The sequence below is a fragment of the Girardinichthys multiradiatus genome, chromosome 1, assembly GCF_021462225.1.
Source record: "Girardinichthys multiradiatus isolate DD_20200921_A chromosome 1, DD_fGirMul_XY1, whole genome shotgun sequence".
NCBI classification, from domain to species: domain Eukaryota; kingdom Metazoa; phylum Chordata; class Actinopteri; order Cyprinodontiformes; family Goodeidae; genus Girardinichthys; species Girardinichthys multiradiatus.
In genome coordinates, this window is record NC_061794.1 from 10,366,300 (window position 1) to 10,385,870 (window position 19,571).

The 19,571-nt window shown below is 41.7% G+C and overlaps 1 protein-coding gene across 2 annotated transcripts in view; it reads right to left on the reverse strand.

Annotated features, from left to right (window-relative positions):
* Nucleotides 1-19,571, reverse strand: part of LOC124866209 (plexin-A1-like) — a 412,523-nt gene that overhangs the window by 98,773 nt on the left and 294,179 nt on the right. For both annotated transcript variants that reach the window (XM_047361910.1, XM_047361902.1), the window contains exons 12-13: nucleotides 18,215-18,432; nucleotides 490-641 (exon numbers count right to left, since the gene is read on the reverse strand). In XM_047361910.1, coding sequence (XP_047217866.1) covers nucleotides 490-641; nucleotides 18,215-18,432 — 370 coding nt within the window. The remainder of the gene's footprint in view (nucleotides 1-489; nucleotides 642-18,214; nucleotides 18,433-19,571) is intronic.

The following is a 19,571-nucleotide window of genomic DNA, read 5'->3' on the forward strand; positions in this document are numbered from 1 at the left end:
CTGTTTATCTATTACTGTATACAGGGAAGGACAATCTGATATGTTTTTAATGACCCAAATGCTCACACCCAACTCTTAAACAACAAAGGCATTGTGCTCTATAGAACTATAGAAATGATGGATAGTGTATCCAGAATGCTGTAAAAACACAAAAAAAACATACAATTCTGTTTTTGTAATGTCAGCAGGTTTTAGTATTTTGAGACTTGGTGCACTTTGACTGACTGTATGCACCATGTGAATTAAACCCAAGTGCTATTGTTTCACAGAATGATTTCACTTTGAACCAGATTGTATGTGTTTTGATAAATTGGATAAATTCCATGTGTAGAACAAGATGATCTTGTTGTTTTAAATAATGACTTTGTTAATAATTTTAAGAAAATAAGAATTCTGACCAGTTGTGTGATGCAGGTGTGTTGCTGTGTTAGGAGTTTAGAAAGATTGTTCCTGCTTGTGTATCTGTGTATCCTCTATTCCCTCACTTACCTCTCAGCACTAATATACTCCTCTTCAATCGGTACACAGGGCACCTTTCCCAACCTGACTCCCATTTGGATGTCTCGGAATTGAAGGCCCAGGTTTTCCCCCCAGATAGTCACCCTGGTCCCGCCTTGACGAGGTCCGGTCTCCGGGAACAGCTAAATCAACAAAATAATATTAGAGAAATGTAAGAAAGAATGGAGGAAGAGGTTACACAGGGACTGGATGCATGTTTTTGAACAGTTCTATTGGATTCAAACATAGAAAATCATAGAGGGGCAAGAAAACTTGCAAAGCCAGAAGCCAATCAGATACTGTAGATAAACACTGCTTGTGAATTCATGGTTGTGAAAAAAACTTAAAGAAATGCCGAAAGAGCAAAAGAAAAAAAAAAGGTCCACCAACACACAGAATCAAACCGCTGTCATCTCAGTTTGATTGAAACTTATTACGGCGGCTTGGCTTCATCTACGGGGCTGTGGCGGTGCGGCACTCAGTTGCATCGACAGACCATAATGTGATTTATCTAGCCACGTTGTGGTGCGTAACGGGGACAGGTGTGGTGTGACAAAACAAATATGGTGACTGATGAACGCTGCTTGTCACTAACACGCACAAACACACACTTTCTGCATGAATGTGCACGCACAAACCCAGCCCCTAACAAGCATTATGAGGTAATTATGTGTAATTGTCCCAATGCCCTGTTCTGCTGTCGTACTTGGCTGAGCAGGCATTACAATGTGCAGCATAGAATCACTTTTAGATGCTGAGCAGTAGTGAACAACAAAGTTTAAGAAACACGGACTACGTTGTTAATGATTACTCCAATGAGAAACTTGAGAACTATTGTGCAGAAAAAAACAGCTGAGACCCCAAACTAGTAAAATGTCCTGCAATGTTGGCCCTTCAACAAATCATCTGCAGCAGCTGGAGGTTAATTGTCTCGCTTAGAAGCAAAAAAGCAAGTTGTTAAAAGAGGGAGGTGAATTATTTAATCAATTTTGAACACAAAGAAGATTTTAAATCCTTTTCCATTGGTAAGATATGGATTTTAAAATATAAACATAGTACTTCTGGCATAGTACTGGCATAGTACTTCTGGCAGATAGCCAGAAGTACTATGACTAAAAAAAAGGAAAGATTTATGTGGTTCACATAGCCCCCTCCACATTTATTAACACCCCTGGTAAAGATGTGTAAAAAAACCTCAAAATAAGTTGCAGTAGCATACACTTACATTAAAAATTTTGGAAAAATATAAGCTCTTAATTTAAAACGAACATTAGTGTGGAAATGAATCTCAAGTTCCAAAATAATTGGAACATAGCGAGAGAACGAGGGATCTTTGACCATTCCTCTTTATAAAATCTCTCTAATGTTCTCTTCAGCTCACGCCACGTTTTCTATCAGATTTAGGTCTCTGGGAAAGACGTGAAAGAAAGTTGATTTTGTGTCTGGTGAAACATTCCTGTCCTGGTTTTGTCATATAATTTGGATTATTTGGTTAAGAATTTGAAATCAAAGGCAGAGGCCACCAGATTTTTATGTAAAATGTCCTGGAATTTCAAAGAATTCAAAATGCCATGAACGTAACCAGGTTTCCAGGGCCTTTCGATATATGGTGGAGGATTTGTGGGCATCACATACTTTTTAGTGGGTATGAAGTTCTTCTACATATGCATCCTTTGTTTCACCAAAAAGAGAGTTTCTTACTAAAAGCTTAATGTTAGGCTCATCTGACCAAAGCACACATTTTCAGTTAGAGTTCAGCGTTTAAATTTGTTGATGGTGGGACAGAAAAAGTTCTTTCCTGGCATCACTCCCAAGCAACCAGCTGTTGTGTAGATAGCATTGAATGGTTGCTATGGAAACTTTGTGATACCAAGAGATCACTCTTTGTTCAGAGAAACTCTGATCAACTTAAAAAAGCTGAATATAAATTACAGAAATGCTTAAAATACATCTATTTTCTAGGAAGTGGATGCCAATAAGTTCCAGATCTGGGATCTGGTAAAACACATCTTTATGTGGGATTTTTAAATTTACCAAAATGAAATGTTTGAATTTTTTTCTAAATTCTCTGTGTGGTGAAAACAGCTGTTTGCACACGATTACCAAGAGGCCAATACATGTGGAGGGTGTAGGATTTGTTGCAAACCATTTGGTCTCGTTTTAAGGATTTAAGCTGAACCTGTATTACAGTTTTGATTTGACTGAAATAAAATAATTTTCTTTTGTGGCATTTCAAAAACCTTTCAGTAACAATAATAAGATGTCCATAGAGCTGATGTTTGTCAAATCTGGGTTAACAAGTGTTTAGGTGTTACCAATGAAATTTAAGGAAAGGGTCCTCTGATTTTGTTTAAATTAGGTTTAACCAACCACTGGTATAGGTTTATATTATTAATTTACAAAGTGAGAAATCTATTTTTATAATTAGGAAAACAAAACTCAAATCTAATAGTAGTAAATGTTTTTAAAACGCTGAATTAATCAGTAAAAAGAAGAAATGTCTGAGAAAAATTCAAACAAGAGAATAACCTCATGTTTCAACAAACAGAACTTATCACTTCAAATGACTTTTATATAAGAATATAATCACAGAAAAAACACCCATATGGATATATAAGCCTTTAGAAATGAACTTCACCAGCCAGTTATCATCTGAATATTACTAAAGCTGAAAAACCACACCATAAAAGCTACTCTCTAAGGACAGAAGAGAAACGAAATGTTAGCTCTGGCAGCATTACATTACAAAACATTTGTTGAAGTCTATAGACGTGGAGAATGTACAGACATCTACCATGTCTGTGTAAGAAATATTCCCAGCAATGCATGAATGTTGCCGATGATGATCAGGGCTGTATGTTGGAAAAAAAAAAAAAAAACACTACACAGAGAATGGAGTGAACTAAATTAAAATACCAAGGCACAGGCAGAGAAAGCACAGTCTGGCTGTGGAAAATTCTGCCCAGTTTTTGGAAGCTGACTCACTCTGGAACCTCGGGCGCCAGCAGATCCTCAACACTCTGGTTCCACAAACACAATAGCTGGTAAACACTGACCAGAGCAAGTAGCCATCAAGCTCTAGGGTGCAATATGGACAACAGATGTCAGGGTGCAGAAAAGGGGCTTGAGATGGGCTTGTAAGAAAAGACGTTGGGACACCACAAAACCCAACATCAGCAAGCCACCAAGCCCTGGGATATATAAACACTGGCAGCACCTCAGACAGAGAGGCAACCGAGGAAGAGAAATAACCACGCTGTTAAAGAGATTACCACCATCATCTGAGAAGGGAACTTTGACAGGATTTTGCAAAGCACAAACCACAGAATACCACATGTAACACAAAGAAAATGCCAGTACTTATGTACCACATTATTCAAAACTCTAACTGAAATAATTTTGGTTCTCATGCTAATTTTAAAATCATCTGTGATGGTTAGAGAAATAGCCAAAACAGAGCTGATGGTACACCACATGCACACAGTATAATCAAATCTAGACAAGAGGAGACCTCAACCTCCCTGAAAAACTGCATTTTCTACAAAGTATATCTTGTATGATATTATAGTCTGACTTATATAAACACCACCAGACCTCTGAAAAACTACTCTTGCATCATGTGCTAGTTGAATCTAAAACCTGATCATCAAGGTGTGAAAGACGGAGCCAAACCAATATATCTGTTTGCCTCTTTAACTGACAGAAAATAAAGGCAATATACCCCCTGATCAGAATCTCTATTGCATCCTCAGACAATATTGGTGTACAAAAGCATGGTACAAATAATAAGATAAGCAAAGCTCACTGAGTTTGTTAAAAAGAAGCAAGACCAGAGTGTGGAAAAGCACAACTGGAGATGTGTTGAAGTGGCTATAGAAAAGACACATTTCTTCAAACTATACATGACTTTAGATAAAAAACAAAATCAGATGCAGTAAACTCTAAATCTAATCAGCTTTGACATCTGTTTTCTTAGTTTAGCTGGTACCTTTGAACATCACTAACCACTAATCTGCTGATGTTAAAAACCTCGGACATCACTTAATAGTGATGATGCTTTTAAAGTTTTGCTGTGGTCATAACCACATCCTGTAGTAGCCATAATAACTAGGCAGTAACATAGCAATTGTTTCCAATTACTTTAGTGTCCAGTCTCAACATACAGGTCCTTCTAAAAAAATTAGCATATTGTGATAAAGTTCATTATTTTCTATAATGTAATGATGAAAATTTAATATTCATATATTTTAGATTCATTGCACATTAACTGAAATATTTCAGGTCCTTTATTGTCTTAATACGGATGGTTTTGGCATACAGCTCATGAAAACCCAAAATTCCTATCTCACAAAATTAGCATATTTCATCCGACCAATAAAAGAAAAGTGTTTTTAATACAAAAAACGTCAACCTTCAAATAATCATGTACAGTTATGCACTCAATACTTGGTCAGGAATCCTTTTGCAGAAATGACTGCTTCAATGCAGCGTGGCATGGAGGCAATCAGCCTGTGGCACTGCTGAGGTCTTATGGAGGCCCAGGATGCTTCGATAGCAGCCTTTAGCTCATCCAGAGTGTTGGGTCTTTAGTCTCTCAACGTTCTCTTCACAATATCCCACACATTCTCTATGGGGTTCAGGTCAGGAGAGTTGGCAGGCCAATTGAGCACAGTGATACCATGGTCAGTAAACCATTTACCAGTGGTTTTGGCACTGTGAGCAGGTGCCAGGTCGTGCTGAAAAATGAAATCTTCATCTCCATAAAGCTTTTCAGCAGATGGAAGCATGAAGTGCTCCAAAATCTCCTGATAGCTAGCTGCATTGACCCTGCCCTTGATAAAACACAGTGGACCAACACCAGCAGCTGACACGGCACCCCAGACCATCACTGACTGTGGGTACTTGACACTGGACTTCTGGCATTTTGGCATTTCCTTCTCCCCAGTCTTCCTCCAGACTCTGGCACCTTGATTTCCGAATGACATGCAGAATTTGGTTTCATCCGAAAAAAGTACTTTGGACGACTGGGCAACAGTCCAGTGCTGCTTCTCTGTAGCCCAGGTCTGGGGAATGCGGCACCTGTAGCCCATTTGCTGCACACGCCTGTGCACGGTGGCTCTGGATGTTTCTACTCCAGACTCAGTCCACTGCTTCCGCAGGTCCCCCAAGGTCTGGAATCGGCCCTTCTCCACAATCTTCCTCAGGGTCCGGTCACCTCTTCTCGTTGTGCAGCGTTTTCTGCCACACTTTTTCCTTCCCACAGACTTCCCACTGAGGTGCCTTGATACAGCACTCTGGGAACAGCCTATTCGTTCAGAAATTTATTTCTGTGTCTTACCCTCTTGCTTGAGGGTGTCAATAGTGGCCTTCTGGACAACAGTCAGGTTGGCAGTCTTACCCATGATTGGGGTTTTGAGTGATGAACCAGGCTGGGAGTTTTAAAGGCCTCAGGAATCTTTTGAAGGTGTTTAGAGTTAACTCGTTGATTCAGATGATTAGGTTCATAGCTCATTTAGAGACCCTTTTAATGATATGCTAATTTTGTGAGACAGGAATTTTGGGTTTTCATGAGCTGTATGCCAAAATCATCCGTATTAAGACAATAAAAGACCTGAAATATTTCAGTTAGTGTGCAATGAATCTAAAATATATGAATGTTAAATTTTCATCATGACATTATGGAAAATAATGAACTTTATCACAATATGCAAATTTTTTGAGAAGGACCTGTACATTAAGTCTGTATGTGTTTTCTGTGTCGGGGTAATTTTGGTGTTGTATGACGTTACCCACTGAAAATAATCAATAAAAAACTGGGTAAAATTTACCAAGTTAACTGTCCCAGATATTCTAAAGATATACATTCTAATATTTGGAAGACAATGATAGAATCGTCAGACTTTTCAATGTAATTTACAGTGGATTTATATAATAATGTCATTCCAAATATTTAGAAGCCTAAATGCCTAAGCGCGTGACCCTTGTACCGGAGGCCTTAGTCCTCGATGCAGGCTATCGCGGGATCGAATTTTCTGCATATTCTTCCCCCACTCTCTCCACCATTTCCTGTCTGCTTACTGTCAAAAAATAAATAAATAAATAAAGGCCACTAGCACCTAAAAAAAATTAAATAATAGAATAATTTATGGGCGTAAATGTTTACAACCTTGCCTAATACAGGTATATCTCAAAAATTTAGAACATCATAAAAAAGTTAATAAAAAAACTCATATATTACATATACAGGTCCTTCTAAAAAAATTAGCATATTGTGATGAAGTTCATTATTTTCTATAATGTCATGATGAAAATTTAATATTCATATATTTTAGATTCATTGCACAATAACTGAAATATTTCAGGTCTTTTATTGTCTTAATACGGATGATTTTGGCATACAGCTCATGAAAACCCAAAATTCCTATCTCACAAAATTAGCATATTTCATCCGACCAATAAAAGAAAAGTGTTTTTAATACAAAAAACATCAACCTTCAAATAATCATGTACAGTTATGCACTCAATACTTGGTCGGGAATCCTTTTGCAGAAATGACTGCTTCAATGCGGCGTGGCATGGAGGCAATCAGCCTGTGGCACTGCTGAGGTCTTATAGAGGCCCAGGATGCTTCGATAGCGGCCTTTAGCTCATCCAGAGTGTTGGGTCTTGAGTCTCTCAACGTTCTCTTCACAATATCCCACAGATTCTCTATGGGGTTCAGGTCAGGAGAGTTGGCAGGCCAATTGAGCACAGTGATACCATGGTCAGTAAACCATTTACCAGTGGTTTTGGCACTGTGAGCAGGTGCCAGGTCGTGCTGAAAAATGAAATCTTCATTTACATAAAGCTTTTCAGCAGATGGAAGCATGAAGTGCTCCAAAATCTCCTGATAGCTAGCTGCATTGACCCTGCCCTTCATAAAACACAGTGGACCAACACCAGCAGCTGACACGGCACCCCAGACCATCACTGACTGTGGATACTTGACACTGGACTTCTGGCATTTTGGCATTTCCTTCTCCCCAGTCTTCCTCCAGACTCTGGCACCTTGATTTCTGAATGACATGCAGAATTTGCTTTCATCCGAAAAAAGTACTTTGGACCACTGAGCAACAGTCCAGTGCTGCTTCTCTGTAGCCCAGGTCTGGGGAATGCGGCACCTGTAGCCCATTTCCTGCACACACCTGTGCACGGTGGCTCTGGATGTTTCTACTCCAGACTCAGTCCACTGCTTCCGCAGGTCCCCCAAGGTCTGGAATCGGCCCTTCTCCACAATCTTCCTCAGGGTCCGGTCACCTCTTCTTGTTGTGCAGCGTTTTCTGCCACACTTTTTCCTTCCCACAGACTTCCCACTGAGGTGCCTTGATACAGCACTCTGGGAACAGCCTATTTGTTCAGAAATTTCTTTCTGTGTCTTACCCTCTTGCTTGAGGGTGTCAATAGTGGCCTTCTGGACAGCAGTCAGGTCGGCAGTCTTACCCATGATTGGGGTTTTGAGTGATGAACCAGGCTGGGAGTTTTAAAGGCCTCAGGAATCTTTTGCAGGTGTTTAGAGTTAACTCGTTGATTCAGATGTTTAGGTTCATAGCTCGTTTAGAGACCCTTTTAATGATATGCTAATTTTGTGAGACAGGAATTTTGGGTTTTCATGAGCTTTATGCCAAAATCATCCGTATTAAGACAATAAAAGACCTGAAATATTTCAGTTAGTGTGCAATGAATCTAAAATATATGAATGTTAAATTTTCATCATGACATTATAGAAAATAATGAACTTTATCACAATATGCTAATTTTTTGAGAAGGACCTGTATAGATTCATTGCACAAAGTGAATTATTTCAAGACTTTATTTCTTGTAATTTTGTTCATTATGTCTTACAGATAAAGTAAACCCAAAATTAAGTGTCAGAAAATTTGGAATGTTACATAAGATCAAAAGTGTTTTTAATGCATGTATGGTTTGCAATGACTATATTATGGCCTACACAATCATCGGGAAGACTGTTCTGTTGACTCCGACAGATGTTAGGAGGACGGTCACTGACACCCTCCACAAGGAGTTTAAGTCACAATAGGTCATTGCTAAAGAAGCTGCTTGTTCACAAAGTGCTGTGTCAAAGCATATTTATAGAAAATTGCGTGCATGGGAAAAATGTTGCAGGAAAAATTGCTCCAGCAACAGGGATAACCGTAGCCTTGAGAGAATTGTTAAGAAAAATCTATTTGAGAATTTGAGGGAGTTCACAAGTAGTGGCCTGAGGCTGGGGTCAATGGATCAAGGGCCTGATCTTCAAAAGGTCCCCGCAGTCTGCACCTCTTTTGCCTGTTCTCCATTGCACACGCAATCTTTGTAATTCAATATGTTTTTGCACAAGAGCTCCAAAATAAGCCCTCCTTATTTGGGATGTTTGAAGATCAGGGCCCAATAGTCAATTAAATCCTGTAAAGACTCACAATAAAAACACAAAGATGTCTATTAGAGAAGTTAAATAGCAGATTCATGCTATGAATGACATGAGCTTGAATGAAAATTTAGGATTAGGATTAGAGATGTCTTCCCCCCCTCCGATACTGGTGATAGAGTGGAGGCCCGATAACGAGGGTGTTGAAAGGAGCTAGGAAGCCAGATAGTAGTGATGGGGTGGAGGAGGGTCGAAGCTCAGCAGGAGAGTAGGAAGATCCATGGTAGGAGGTCCTTAAAAGCAAAGCTTTGAAGGGTGATTGGCTGAGGAGGAATGCAGACTTGAGGCTTATTGGTTGGAGTGGAGACGCATGATGGAGTCATAGTACGGAGCCGGTGGTGGAGGTGAGTCTTCCAGATTGAATTTTCGTTCAAACTCCATTTCAATCCTGTAAAGACTCAAAATAAAAACACAAAGATGCCGATTAGAGAAGTTAAATAGCAGATGTTTATTTCTTTGGTGCTCGGACCCCGGAGGATGACATGAATGCTATGAATGACATGAGCTTGAATGAATGATTTAGGATTAGGATTAGAGATATTTCCCCCAAACAAAAGCTGGGCCAAGGCCAGGCCAAGGCTGAAATAAATGATGTAGCAGTTCTGGTAGTTCTGGTCTGACAAGTGGGGATGGATAAGATGAATTGCGTTGAATAGATGAAGGACAGAGTTACAAAGGTGGACAGGGGATGAATTGAGCCACAATGGTATTGAGGAAAATGAGACAGCAGAGGCATGAGAATGATAGGTTGAGCCATGAAGGTGTTGAGGATGATGAATGAATTGTGCCACGAAGGCAGGAGAGTGCTGAATGGATGCTGGTGAGTGAGCCTGCGAAGGCAAGAGAATGATAAGTGAATCTACATAGGGAAGAGAATGGTGACAGAGTCTGCATAGGAGTGAAATGATGGGTCATGCAGCGATGAAGAATGTACTGTGCCACTAAGGCATGAAAATTATGAATGGATGCAGCTGAGTGAGCCTGCGTAGGCATGAGTTTGGAGAATGGGCCGCATAGGCATGCGTGTGGTGAGTGAACCTGTGTAGGCATGTGCATGATTTAGACAGAAGGACGATGACGCAACTGAATCTGATGAAGGGGAGAATGGAGATGACGAGCCGGTGAGATAATGAATGAATGGGGATGATAGATGCTGACGAAGGACCTTGGTGAAACAGGGATAAGAGACATGAATTAAGATAAGACGATCTGTCTAAGATGATAAATACGATTTAATGAAGGGCCATCCATCACCAGATAATGAAAGAAGTTCTCACCCAAGAACTGAGAGATCTTTGGGCAGCTAATACTAGAAGAAGTCTAGACAGATATAGGATGAGAAGGATGAAGATGACCAGCAGCCAAGTTGTTGAAGGGAAGCTGTTGAGACTCCTTAGATGGCTGCAGTAATGGCTGCCCCTATTCTAAATGAATGGCTAGAAAACTACCTGGGGGCAGGTTGCATTGGATTAGAGTCTGTCTAAAATATATGAGGAACCAGGAGGCAGACATAGGGCTCCTACTGGAGTGAGAAAGAGGGGCATGACAGGTGATGTTTGAGTGCGAATTTAAGCATGCCTTGAAATTAGCTGAACGGGTCATCGAGGCGAACAATAGATATGAAACGTGAACTTTCCCTTTGGTATTTGGAGATGGGGTTTGAAATGATCAGATTAGAACTTGAAGTCTGAGAAGGCTAAATATACTTAACCTGAAAACCGTAGAGGGCTTGAACATCATGGAGTTAGGATTAGATATGTCACCCCCTAAAAACCAATGCCAAGGCTGAGCAAAAAGAGATATGAATGGAGGAGAAGGGTAGGGAGGAAAAGGACGATAAGAGCCTGACAGGCGAAGAAGGGGAAGGACATGAATCTGGCCAAAGTCAAGGGAAAGGAAACATAACAAAGTGCTGAGTAAGAGCTAAGCTGAGCCTAACGAGTGAAGGAGAAAGATGAAGCAGACTGGCTGGAGAGGGAATGGAATAAACTGCTTAGGCTGGAACGCGCCTGATGAGGCGAGGATGGGACATGATAAACCTGACTAGGCCTGGCGGATGCAGACCTGGGCGAGCCCCACAGGCAAAGGGAGAAAATAAGTGATAGCTGACAAGCAAGAGGATGGGAACTTGGTGAACCTGACGAGGCGGGCAGGGAGAAAGACTTGGTCGTGCCTGACAGGCAAGAAGGGGAAGCAAGGATAAGTTTAAACTAAAAAGGCCAACCATCACCAGTTAATGCAGAAGCTCTTACGTAAGAGCTGATAGATCACTGAGCAGAGCACAGAATGAAAGTTTGGCCGGACATATGAAGACAATGCTGAAATCGACCAGTGGCCGAGTTGTTGTAGGGAAGTTGTGGAAACTCCTTGGGTAGCTGCTGAAGTGGCTGCCCCGATTCTAAATGAGTGACCTGAAAACTGACTAGGGGAAAGGTTGCATTGAACTAAGGTTTGCCTCACAAATTGAGAAACCAGGAGATGATCATGGGAACTCCTTCTGGAGTACGGAAAAGGGGCATGAAGTGTGAGCTGATTTGTGATGTTTGAGAACAAAAGAGAACATGGATTAGAAAGGACAAAACAGGCCATTGAGGCAAGCTATGGAAATGAGAAATGGACCTATACCTTTGATATGTTTGAAGTAAAGTTTGAAATGGACTGGATAGAAATTGAGGTCTGAAAAGGCTAAATCTCTAGATTGCACTAATGAATTAGAAGGAGAAGTAAATTCGCTTAGTCTAATTAAGCCGTAGAAGGCGAGGAGGAAGGCACTGGAGAGAAGAGATTTGAAATAAGTTGAAAACAAGCGGAGCGAAGGGTCATAAGAATTATTAATATTATTTTTTTTTTCTCTTTACAGAGGGGAAGTGTAATAGATCTCTGAGAGTCAGGCTGCAGAATGCAATGATTTGAGATGCCTTTGAGAAGAAGTTTAATGGTGTGATGAGTGAAAAGCTCAACGTGGGCTCACAAAGATGATCTTTTGATAAAAATGTATGCCTGCTAATAGGCTGCGGATGTAGGGGAGCTTCAAATGATGATGTTCAAAACAATGAGTAATGAAAGCTAGAGCTGTTTGAATGCGAACCGGGTACGATAGTGTGTTATAGCAAGGCAAAGTTTACAAAGGTTTGCCAGGTGAAGAAATGGGGTTTGAAAGTGGAAGGAGCTAGACCTGAGATACAGCAATGTTCGGCTAATTGCGGCGGAAGAAGGAGAGAGAGGAATAATCCGAGGAGGGTGAAAGTAGGCTGATGGACAGAGACGACGGAATACCTGAAAATTTAAAACGAGACACAGCATCAGCGACTGCATTAGAATAACCTGGAACATGACAGGCCTGCCAGGATTCGATGGAGGTAAGAGCTACGTCCTTGAAATGACCTTACTAACATTGTCTGTTCATAAATTGTTTCGTAAGAGTTTGTTATTCTGCTGCGGCAGTAATGCACTTAATGCTTATATTGCGAAAACACTTAGTCCGGAAAGGTCCTGTAAATGACTGTCGCAAGCTGAACACAGAAGCGCCGAGCTGGTCTGCCGAGAAAAAGTGTGCACCATGATTAAAACGGGAAAAGATATAGTTAACATGTATCGAAACAGTAAATGGTCCTTAGCACTTGGATGATAAGGGAACAAGGTTGGTATGAATGTTCAAATGCATAAATGAATATTTAGATATTCTACGGAGCAAACAGGTTGCTGTTATATTTAACTAGTTTCAATATTACAAGCTAAGTAAAGTCACAGACAATTGAAATATTATGTGTTCCATTATTTTGTTTAGGGAAAATAAAGAAGGCGATATTTACAAGTTTAATAAATACGTGGTAAAACAGGGTAAAAGCATTCAAGAGAAAAATTGTCAGCGATAAAAGGGGGTTGTAATAATTTAAGGTAAATAATTCATTTATGGTAAATTATAAGGCAAAAAGGTTAAAAGCAGCATATTCTATATTCTTAGCTCTGTTCACATGCAAGGCTTTGTCAACAAAGGATTGTGAACCATCCGTTCGAGAGGCCAACTTTTGGACCGGGACTAGAGACCGTAAAAACTGAAACAAGCCAGCCGAGAGAACGACGTTGCCGTAAAAGAAAGAGATACCATTCCAGTTCGTAAGGAGACTGGAGCGGGAAGACAGCAGCTTGAGTTGGCTGGGCAGGAGTGCTGGAAGAAAGGAAGAGAAGGACAAAGAGCACTCTGATGGCCTACTGAGCCGCAGGAATCAGAGGTGGGTTGCGTCATGATAACATTTCAGTGGCGAGAATAAACCAGTCTAGGCAGACTCCTGATTGCATGAAGGTGGATGCAGCTTTGACAGAGAAGGATTTGTGATATTGATTGGGAAGCCATGTTTGAAATGTAGGTCGACGATGAGGGATGGATGGGATCAAGCTTATTCTACGGGGTTTAAGAGCAGAAGACATCTCTGAGATGCTTAAAGGCGGCACAAGCTCGCCAAAAGGGAGATTGTTAGTAAGGCAGGGATGAGATGATTCAAACATAGCAGTACAGCCATCAGGGGAAGCGACACAGTGGTCAACCTCAGGAGATGGTAACAACGAGAGAAACCAGATTAATGAGCTGCCCCTGCAGGATTTTGGAGCAGCGCCTGAGTAAGATGTTAGAATGCGTGGGAGTATATGATCTACCTGTATGTAAAAGAGGAGTGTGAAACAGTGTGCTTGAAGTGCATATGAATGAGGAAATAGAGAAGAGAGAATGAAGTGATACATCTCACCTTTAGAGACGAGCCAGGACGGGCGTTGTGAGGGTGAATGTGAGTGGGAGGGGCCGAGGAACAGATTGAGCGTCAGCAGAGCGGAGAAGAGGAAGTGCTGACGTGGCAGAGTTGGACGCGAACTCCCGGAGAAGCTGAGTAATGGATGATAATGAGCGCTGGGGAACAACGATGAACGGAATGAACGAAGCAGGGAGGATTGAGGGACAACCGGAGTAGAAGAATATGTGGAATCCTGGGGTGCCAGATGATCGCTCGGAAGAGAAGCTGCTGCCGGAGACAGCCGGGTGATGTGGCAGCGGGAGCCGGGTCACAGGCAGGACTATCTCATTGAGAATAGAAGCTCGGCAGGAGAGCAGGGAGATCCATAGTTGGAGGTCCTTAAAAGCGAAGCCTTGAAGGGTGATTGCCTGAGGAGGAATGCAGACTTGAGGCTGATTGGTTGGAGCGGAGACGCATGATGGAGCCATAGTACGGAGCCAGTGGTGGAGGTGAGTCTTCCAGATTGAATTTTCATCAAAAATCCATTACGCACAGATGAATCCTACATTGTCAAGTCACTCATGAATCCACGTTGCTTGAAGTCTACTGAAAGGTTTTGATACATGGTGATTATTTGGGTGCCATGCCATCTGCTGGTGTTGGTCCAATGTATTTCTCATGTCCACAATCAATGCAGTCATCTGGCATGCAGCAGACAAATGACAAGTTCCTCCTCATAAGCATTTTAGCTAGCAAAACCAGGTTTAAATAAGCAAGTACAATTAATAGTTGCCCAAGAGTCATCCAGAGCTTTTGTTACTGTCCTTTTTACTGATGGTAATGCTGATCTGAATGCAACACTACTAGTCACCTACAGAAAAAAGTATTTGTATTTATTTAAGAAAATAACTATTTTCAGACAGACAGGTTTTTTAGTAAGAAATGTATTCTAAGCCATACTTTGTTGAATAAAATTGTTTGTGTACAACTGTAGTGTTACAGGCCTACATAACAGAGGCCCCAATTTGACTTCAATAACCTTTTCCAGAAACAACATGAAGGCATTTTCTTACATTTCTCCTGTTTTAGAGCATAGCTGTTGTGAAAGAATCAAAATGTTTATTTTATTGATGTAAAACACCACTAGTTTGTCCTACTCCTGTAACAGGTGGGTTGCCGGTTCGAATCCCCGCTCTGTCTCAGTCGTTGTGTCAGACACTTCACCCGAATTGCCTGCTTATGATGGTCAGAGGGCTCGGTGGTGCCTGTGTATGGCAGCCTCGCCTCTGTCAGTCTGCCCTGGGCAGCTGTGGCTACAATTTAGCTCACCACTGTCAGTGTGTGAATGTGTGTATGAATGGGTGGAGGACTGAATGTAGTGTGAGGCGCTTTGGGGTCTCTGTAGACTTGATAAAGCGCTATACAAGTTTAGGCCATTTACCACTTACTTTTTTTCTCTGAAGCCTGAACACAAAAGTGTGTGTTGATATAGTTAGCTTAAAATCAGGATGAGTTACACATTTACACAAACTGAAAAGGAGATTTTGTTATGTTATAAAGTGAAAACAATAGAAAAAAACAGATTAATAGATTTAATGTTCTTTTGTCCCAATCAGTTCTATAAGCTATATAAGACTTATGGTGATTATTCAGGACTCCTGGTCACATTGCCTTTCATGTACAGTCTTACCAACAATTGATCGTTAAAGCATTGTATGATACAGGATGCCTGAAAAAAGGTCTGCTAGTTTATCACAGAAAATCTACCCCATACCTTAGGTCAGGGTTTCTTAAACTTTTCAGCCTGTGGCCCCCAAAATAACAGTGCCAGTGACTGATGACCCCCTAAAAATATAATTTTTAAACTCTATATTAATTTATAAAAAATAGAGTAGAATAATTCTATGTATTTTTCAATGAATTTAGTTTTTTTTTGGAATATTTAATTTCATCAAATATTATTTAATGGGACATTTCATAGTACACAATATATTACATGTTACATTTATTTATTTGATGGGACATACAAATTAAATGACACCCACCATCTCTGCTTCAAGGCTGCAGCTTCCAATTTTTAACCAAGTATAATTACTGTAAAACTATTTTGCACATTGAAAAGAGGGATATTTACACTATGAAAAATGGTACGATTTAATGAATCACCAACAGAAATGTGATGCCAGTAAAGTTATTTTTCTTATTTCAACTTCTTTTTGTCTCCCTTTATAAATCCATATTGAAAGTCATAACAGGGACAAAGGCAGGGAGGAAAACAACACACACATAAAAATGATAGAAAAGAGACTTCAGTAAACCTGAGTTCTTAGAGGATTACATACCTGTAAAATACACCTGAAAGACAGTTACAACAAAAATAAAAAAATGGCATCAAATCCAAACAAAGTTTTTCATGAGGCTGCCTCCAGAGAAGCAGCTTGATGTAACCGCGTGTAATCTGTGCCAAGGGCAGCCACAAGGTCCCAACTAATATGAGTGTTATAATAGCAGCACATTAAAATAGAGCAGCTTTCATTCTGGGTTCAGGACACGTAGGGCTTTTGTTACCACAAGGACTTCAACAAAGGGAGCTGATGCAACGTCCTTTCAAGATTCCCAGGCCTTGGATCTCCACAGGTGACATTACAGTCTTCATAAGCCGACAAGATGAAGATGTGCTCAGAAACAGACATGACTCCTTTCTGTGCAGGGGATTTCAGAATTGTTTTACTGTAGCCATTGGGAACTGAATAGTGTCTTTTAGCAGTAGATGGATGTGGGTATTTGGGTGTTTTTTTCCACTATTCCTGATAATGGGAATTATCAGAATCAGAATGAGTTTTATTTGCCAAGTCTGTGCCACAAAAATCAAATTTGACTTCAGTTCCACTTTGCTCTCAATTAAGACATTTTAAATATATATATATATATATATATATATATATATAATTGGATGTTTCATATCAGGATTTCTGCTTTTTGGAGTCAGCGGTTACCTGGCATATCGAGAAATTCTGAGAATGTCAGCAGCTGTTCTGGCCATTGTAAGGCTGCCTGGCATGTGTGATGGGATCTTCAGGGCGATCAACACTCAGACTGAGATGTTACCTGAGCTGAATCGCAGACTGGATGTGATCCTTACACAGGATCGCAGGCAGGTTGCAGTTTCTGGACTCAGGGGTGAAATGGGATAAATCTTGGAGAAAGTTGTTCGCTCGGATCTGGCAGAAAGACCAGGAATTTGGCTGTTTGAATTCGCCTTTGAGAAGCACCAGCGAGAATCTCAAGGCTGACGGAAAATTAAGTCAGCCTAACCCAAATAATTGTTGTTTTTCTGAATCTGGCTCCCCTGCACGGCCTTGATGGCTGGCTATCTTCAACCTCTCCTGGAAGTTATGTAAACATGACACTCTGCTCCCTCTGCCCCCTCCCTTCCCTGAGGACATCTGTGGACCTGCTCAGAACTTTGTGGCCGGTTGATGAACATTCCAACGAACCATCAAAGACAATGGCCTCTGTGACAGTGCTTCATGGACTTACTTCCACACACTAACTTGCACACACACACATGCTCAAGATAAACATATGCACCCCTCACACCACCTTCACTGTTGCCAGCATGATGTTGTTTTGTAAACTTGTTGCTTCTTTGTGCTGAGGTTTTTTGCAATCTCAAACTGTATCCTGCTAAGGATAAAGTGTGAAATATGATTTTTTCCCTCTACTTTCCTAATGTGGCCTCTTTTCTAATCTAGCAAGGGCAGCGCCTGTGAGTGGGCAGCAAAGCCTCGGTGACCCGTCCCCCCCTTGTCTTGTGTCATGATGTATGTTTGGATGGGTTGTACTGGAATTCTAATTTCCCCTCGGGGATCAATAAAGTATCTTTGAATTGAATTGAATTGAATTTGAATATAAAAATATATATTTTAGATGTGTATATATACACTGTTTTTACAAAAGAGGAGGACAGGTTGAATTCATGAAAATATGCATGGTGTCTATCTAGGCACTTTGACTGTTAGGTGTTCATCAGAGAGACAGCCTGGGGAAATAAACTGTCACTGTGGTTGCTGGTTTTTGCAAAAAGTGCTCTGTAGTACAGACCTGAAGGTAAAAGTGTAAACAGTTTGTTTGCAGGATGTGTGGGGTCTACAGAGATATTAGCTGCCCTTTTCCTGACCCTAGATTTGTTCTGGTTTGAGGGAAGGTCAGCGATGGTCTTCTCTGCAGACCTGATTGTTTGTTGTTTGAACCTGTCCTGTTTTGTGGATGAGCCAAACCACACAGCGATGGATGTGCACAGGACAGACTAAATAATGGCCTTGTAGTAAGATTATCTAAAATAACACTGTGTTGCATCTAAAACACACGAGTCACTTATAATATTATCAATAGTTCACACAAAGTAATTTAACAACCCTTACCATCCTCTTGATAGCTCATATACATAATAAGACTTGTCAAATTTGGCTTCATCTTCCGCGCATGCAGCCATGAGAAACATATGCAAACACCCACACTCGCTTACCTTTGTGATCTTAGGGTGAGTGCAACGGCAGTTTCCAGATGTGGCATGCATCCATCCTCCACCTTCAGCCAGCGGCATGTTGGAGTTTCCTCCACCTGTACACTCCTGCCGCAGCGAGCACTTCTTATCTTGGACACACCAACCGCATTCAAACCTGGGGTCAGCTTTCAGGCACATCCCGCAGCTGTCTCGTAACGCCCTACACTTGTACAGGTGGGCTGGATGAGAGAGAGACAGAAAAAAAGTAGAAAGATATAGAGCATGTGTAGAAGATGGAAGCGTTAAAACTTCACAGGAATTAGTCTGAAACATGTTTAGAGAAGTTGTAGACTTTTTATGAGCTTTTGTAAAGAAAGACTTAACAGTTTGTGCTAAATTTGGCTGTCATAGCTCACAATTCAGCTAGATCTTTGTTCGTTTGTTCGTCGTCTTCCGCTTATCCGGGACCGGATCGCGGGGGCAGCAGCAGAGACGCCCAGACGTCATTCTCCCCAGACACCTCCTCCAGCTCCTCCGGGTGGAGCCCAAGGCATTCCCAGGCCAGCCGAGAGACATAGTCCCTCCAGCGTGTCCTGGGCCTCCTCCCGATGGGACATGCCTGGAACACCTCCCGAGGAAGGCGTCCAGGAAGCATCCGGTATAGATGCCCGAGCCACCACAACTGGCTCCTCTCAATGTGGAGGAGCATCGGCTCTACTCCGAGCCCCTCCCGGATGGCCGAGCTCCTCACCCTATCTCTAAGGGAGTGCCCAGCCACCCTATGGAGGAAGCTCATTTCAGCCGCTTGTATCCGGGATCTCGTTCTTTCGGTCATGACCCAAAGTTCATGGCCATAGGTGAGGGTAGGAACGTAGACCAACCGGTAAATTGAGAGCTTTGCTTTTCGGCTCAGCTCTCTCTTCACCACAACAGACCGGCACAGTGCCCCCATTACTGCGGTCGCCGCACCGATCGGCCTGTCGATCTCCCGCTCCATTTTTCCCCCACTCGTGAACAAGACCCCGAGATACTTAAACTCCTCCACTTGAGGCAGGAACTCCCCTCCAACCTGAAGAGGACAAGCCACCCTTTTCCGGTCGAGAACCATGGCCTCTGACTTGGAGGAGCTGATCCTCATCCCAGCCGCTTCACACTCGGCTGCGAACCGCCACAGCGCATGCTGAAGGTCTTGGCTAGAGGGGGCCAGCAGGACCACGTCATCTGCAAAAAGAAGAGACCAAATCCACTGGTCCCCAAACCAGACCCCCTCCGGCCCTTGGCTGCATCTAGAAATCCTGTCCATAACAGTTATGAACAGGACCGGTGACAAAGGGCAGCCCTGCCGGAGTCCAACATGCACCGGGAACAGGTCCGACTT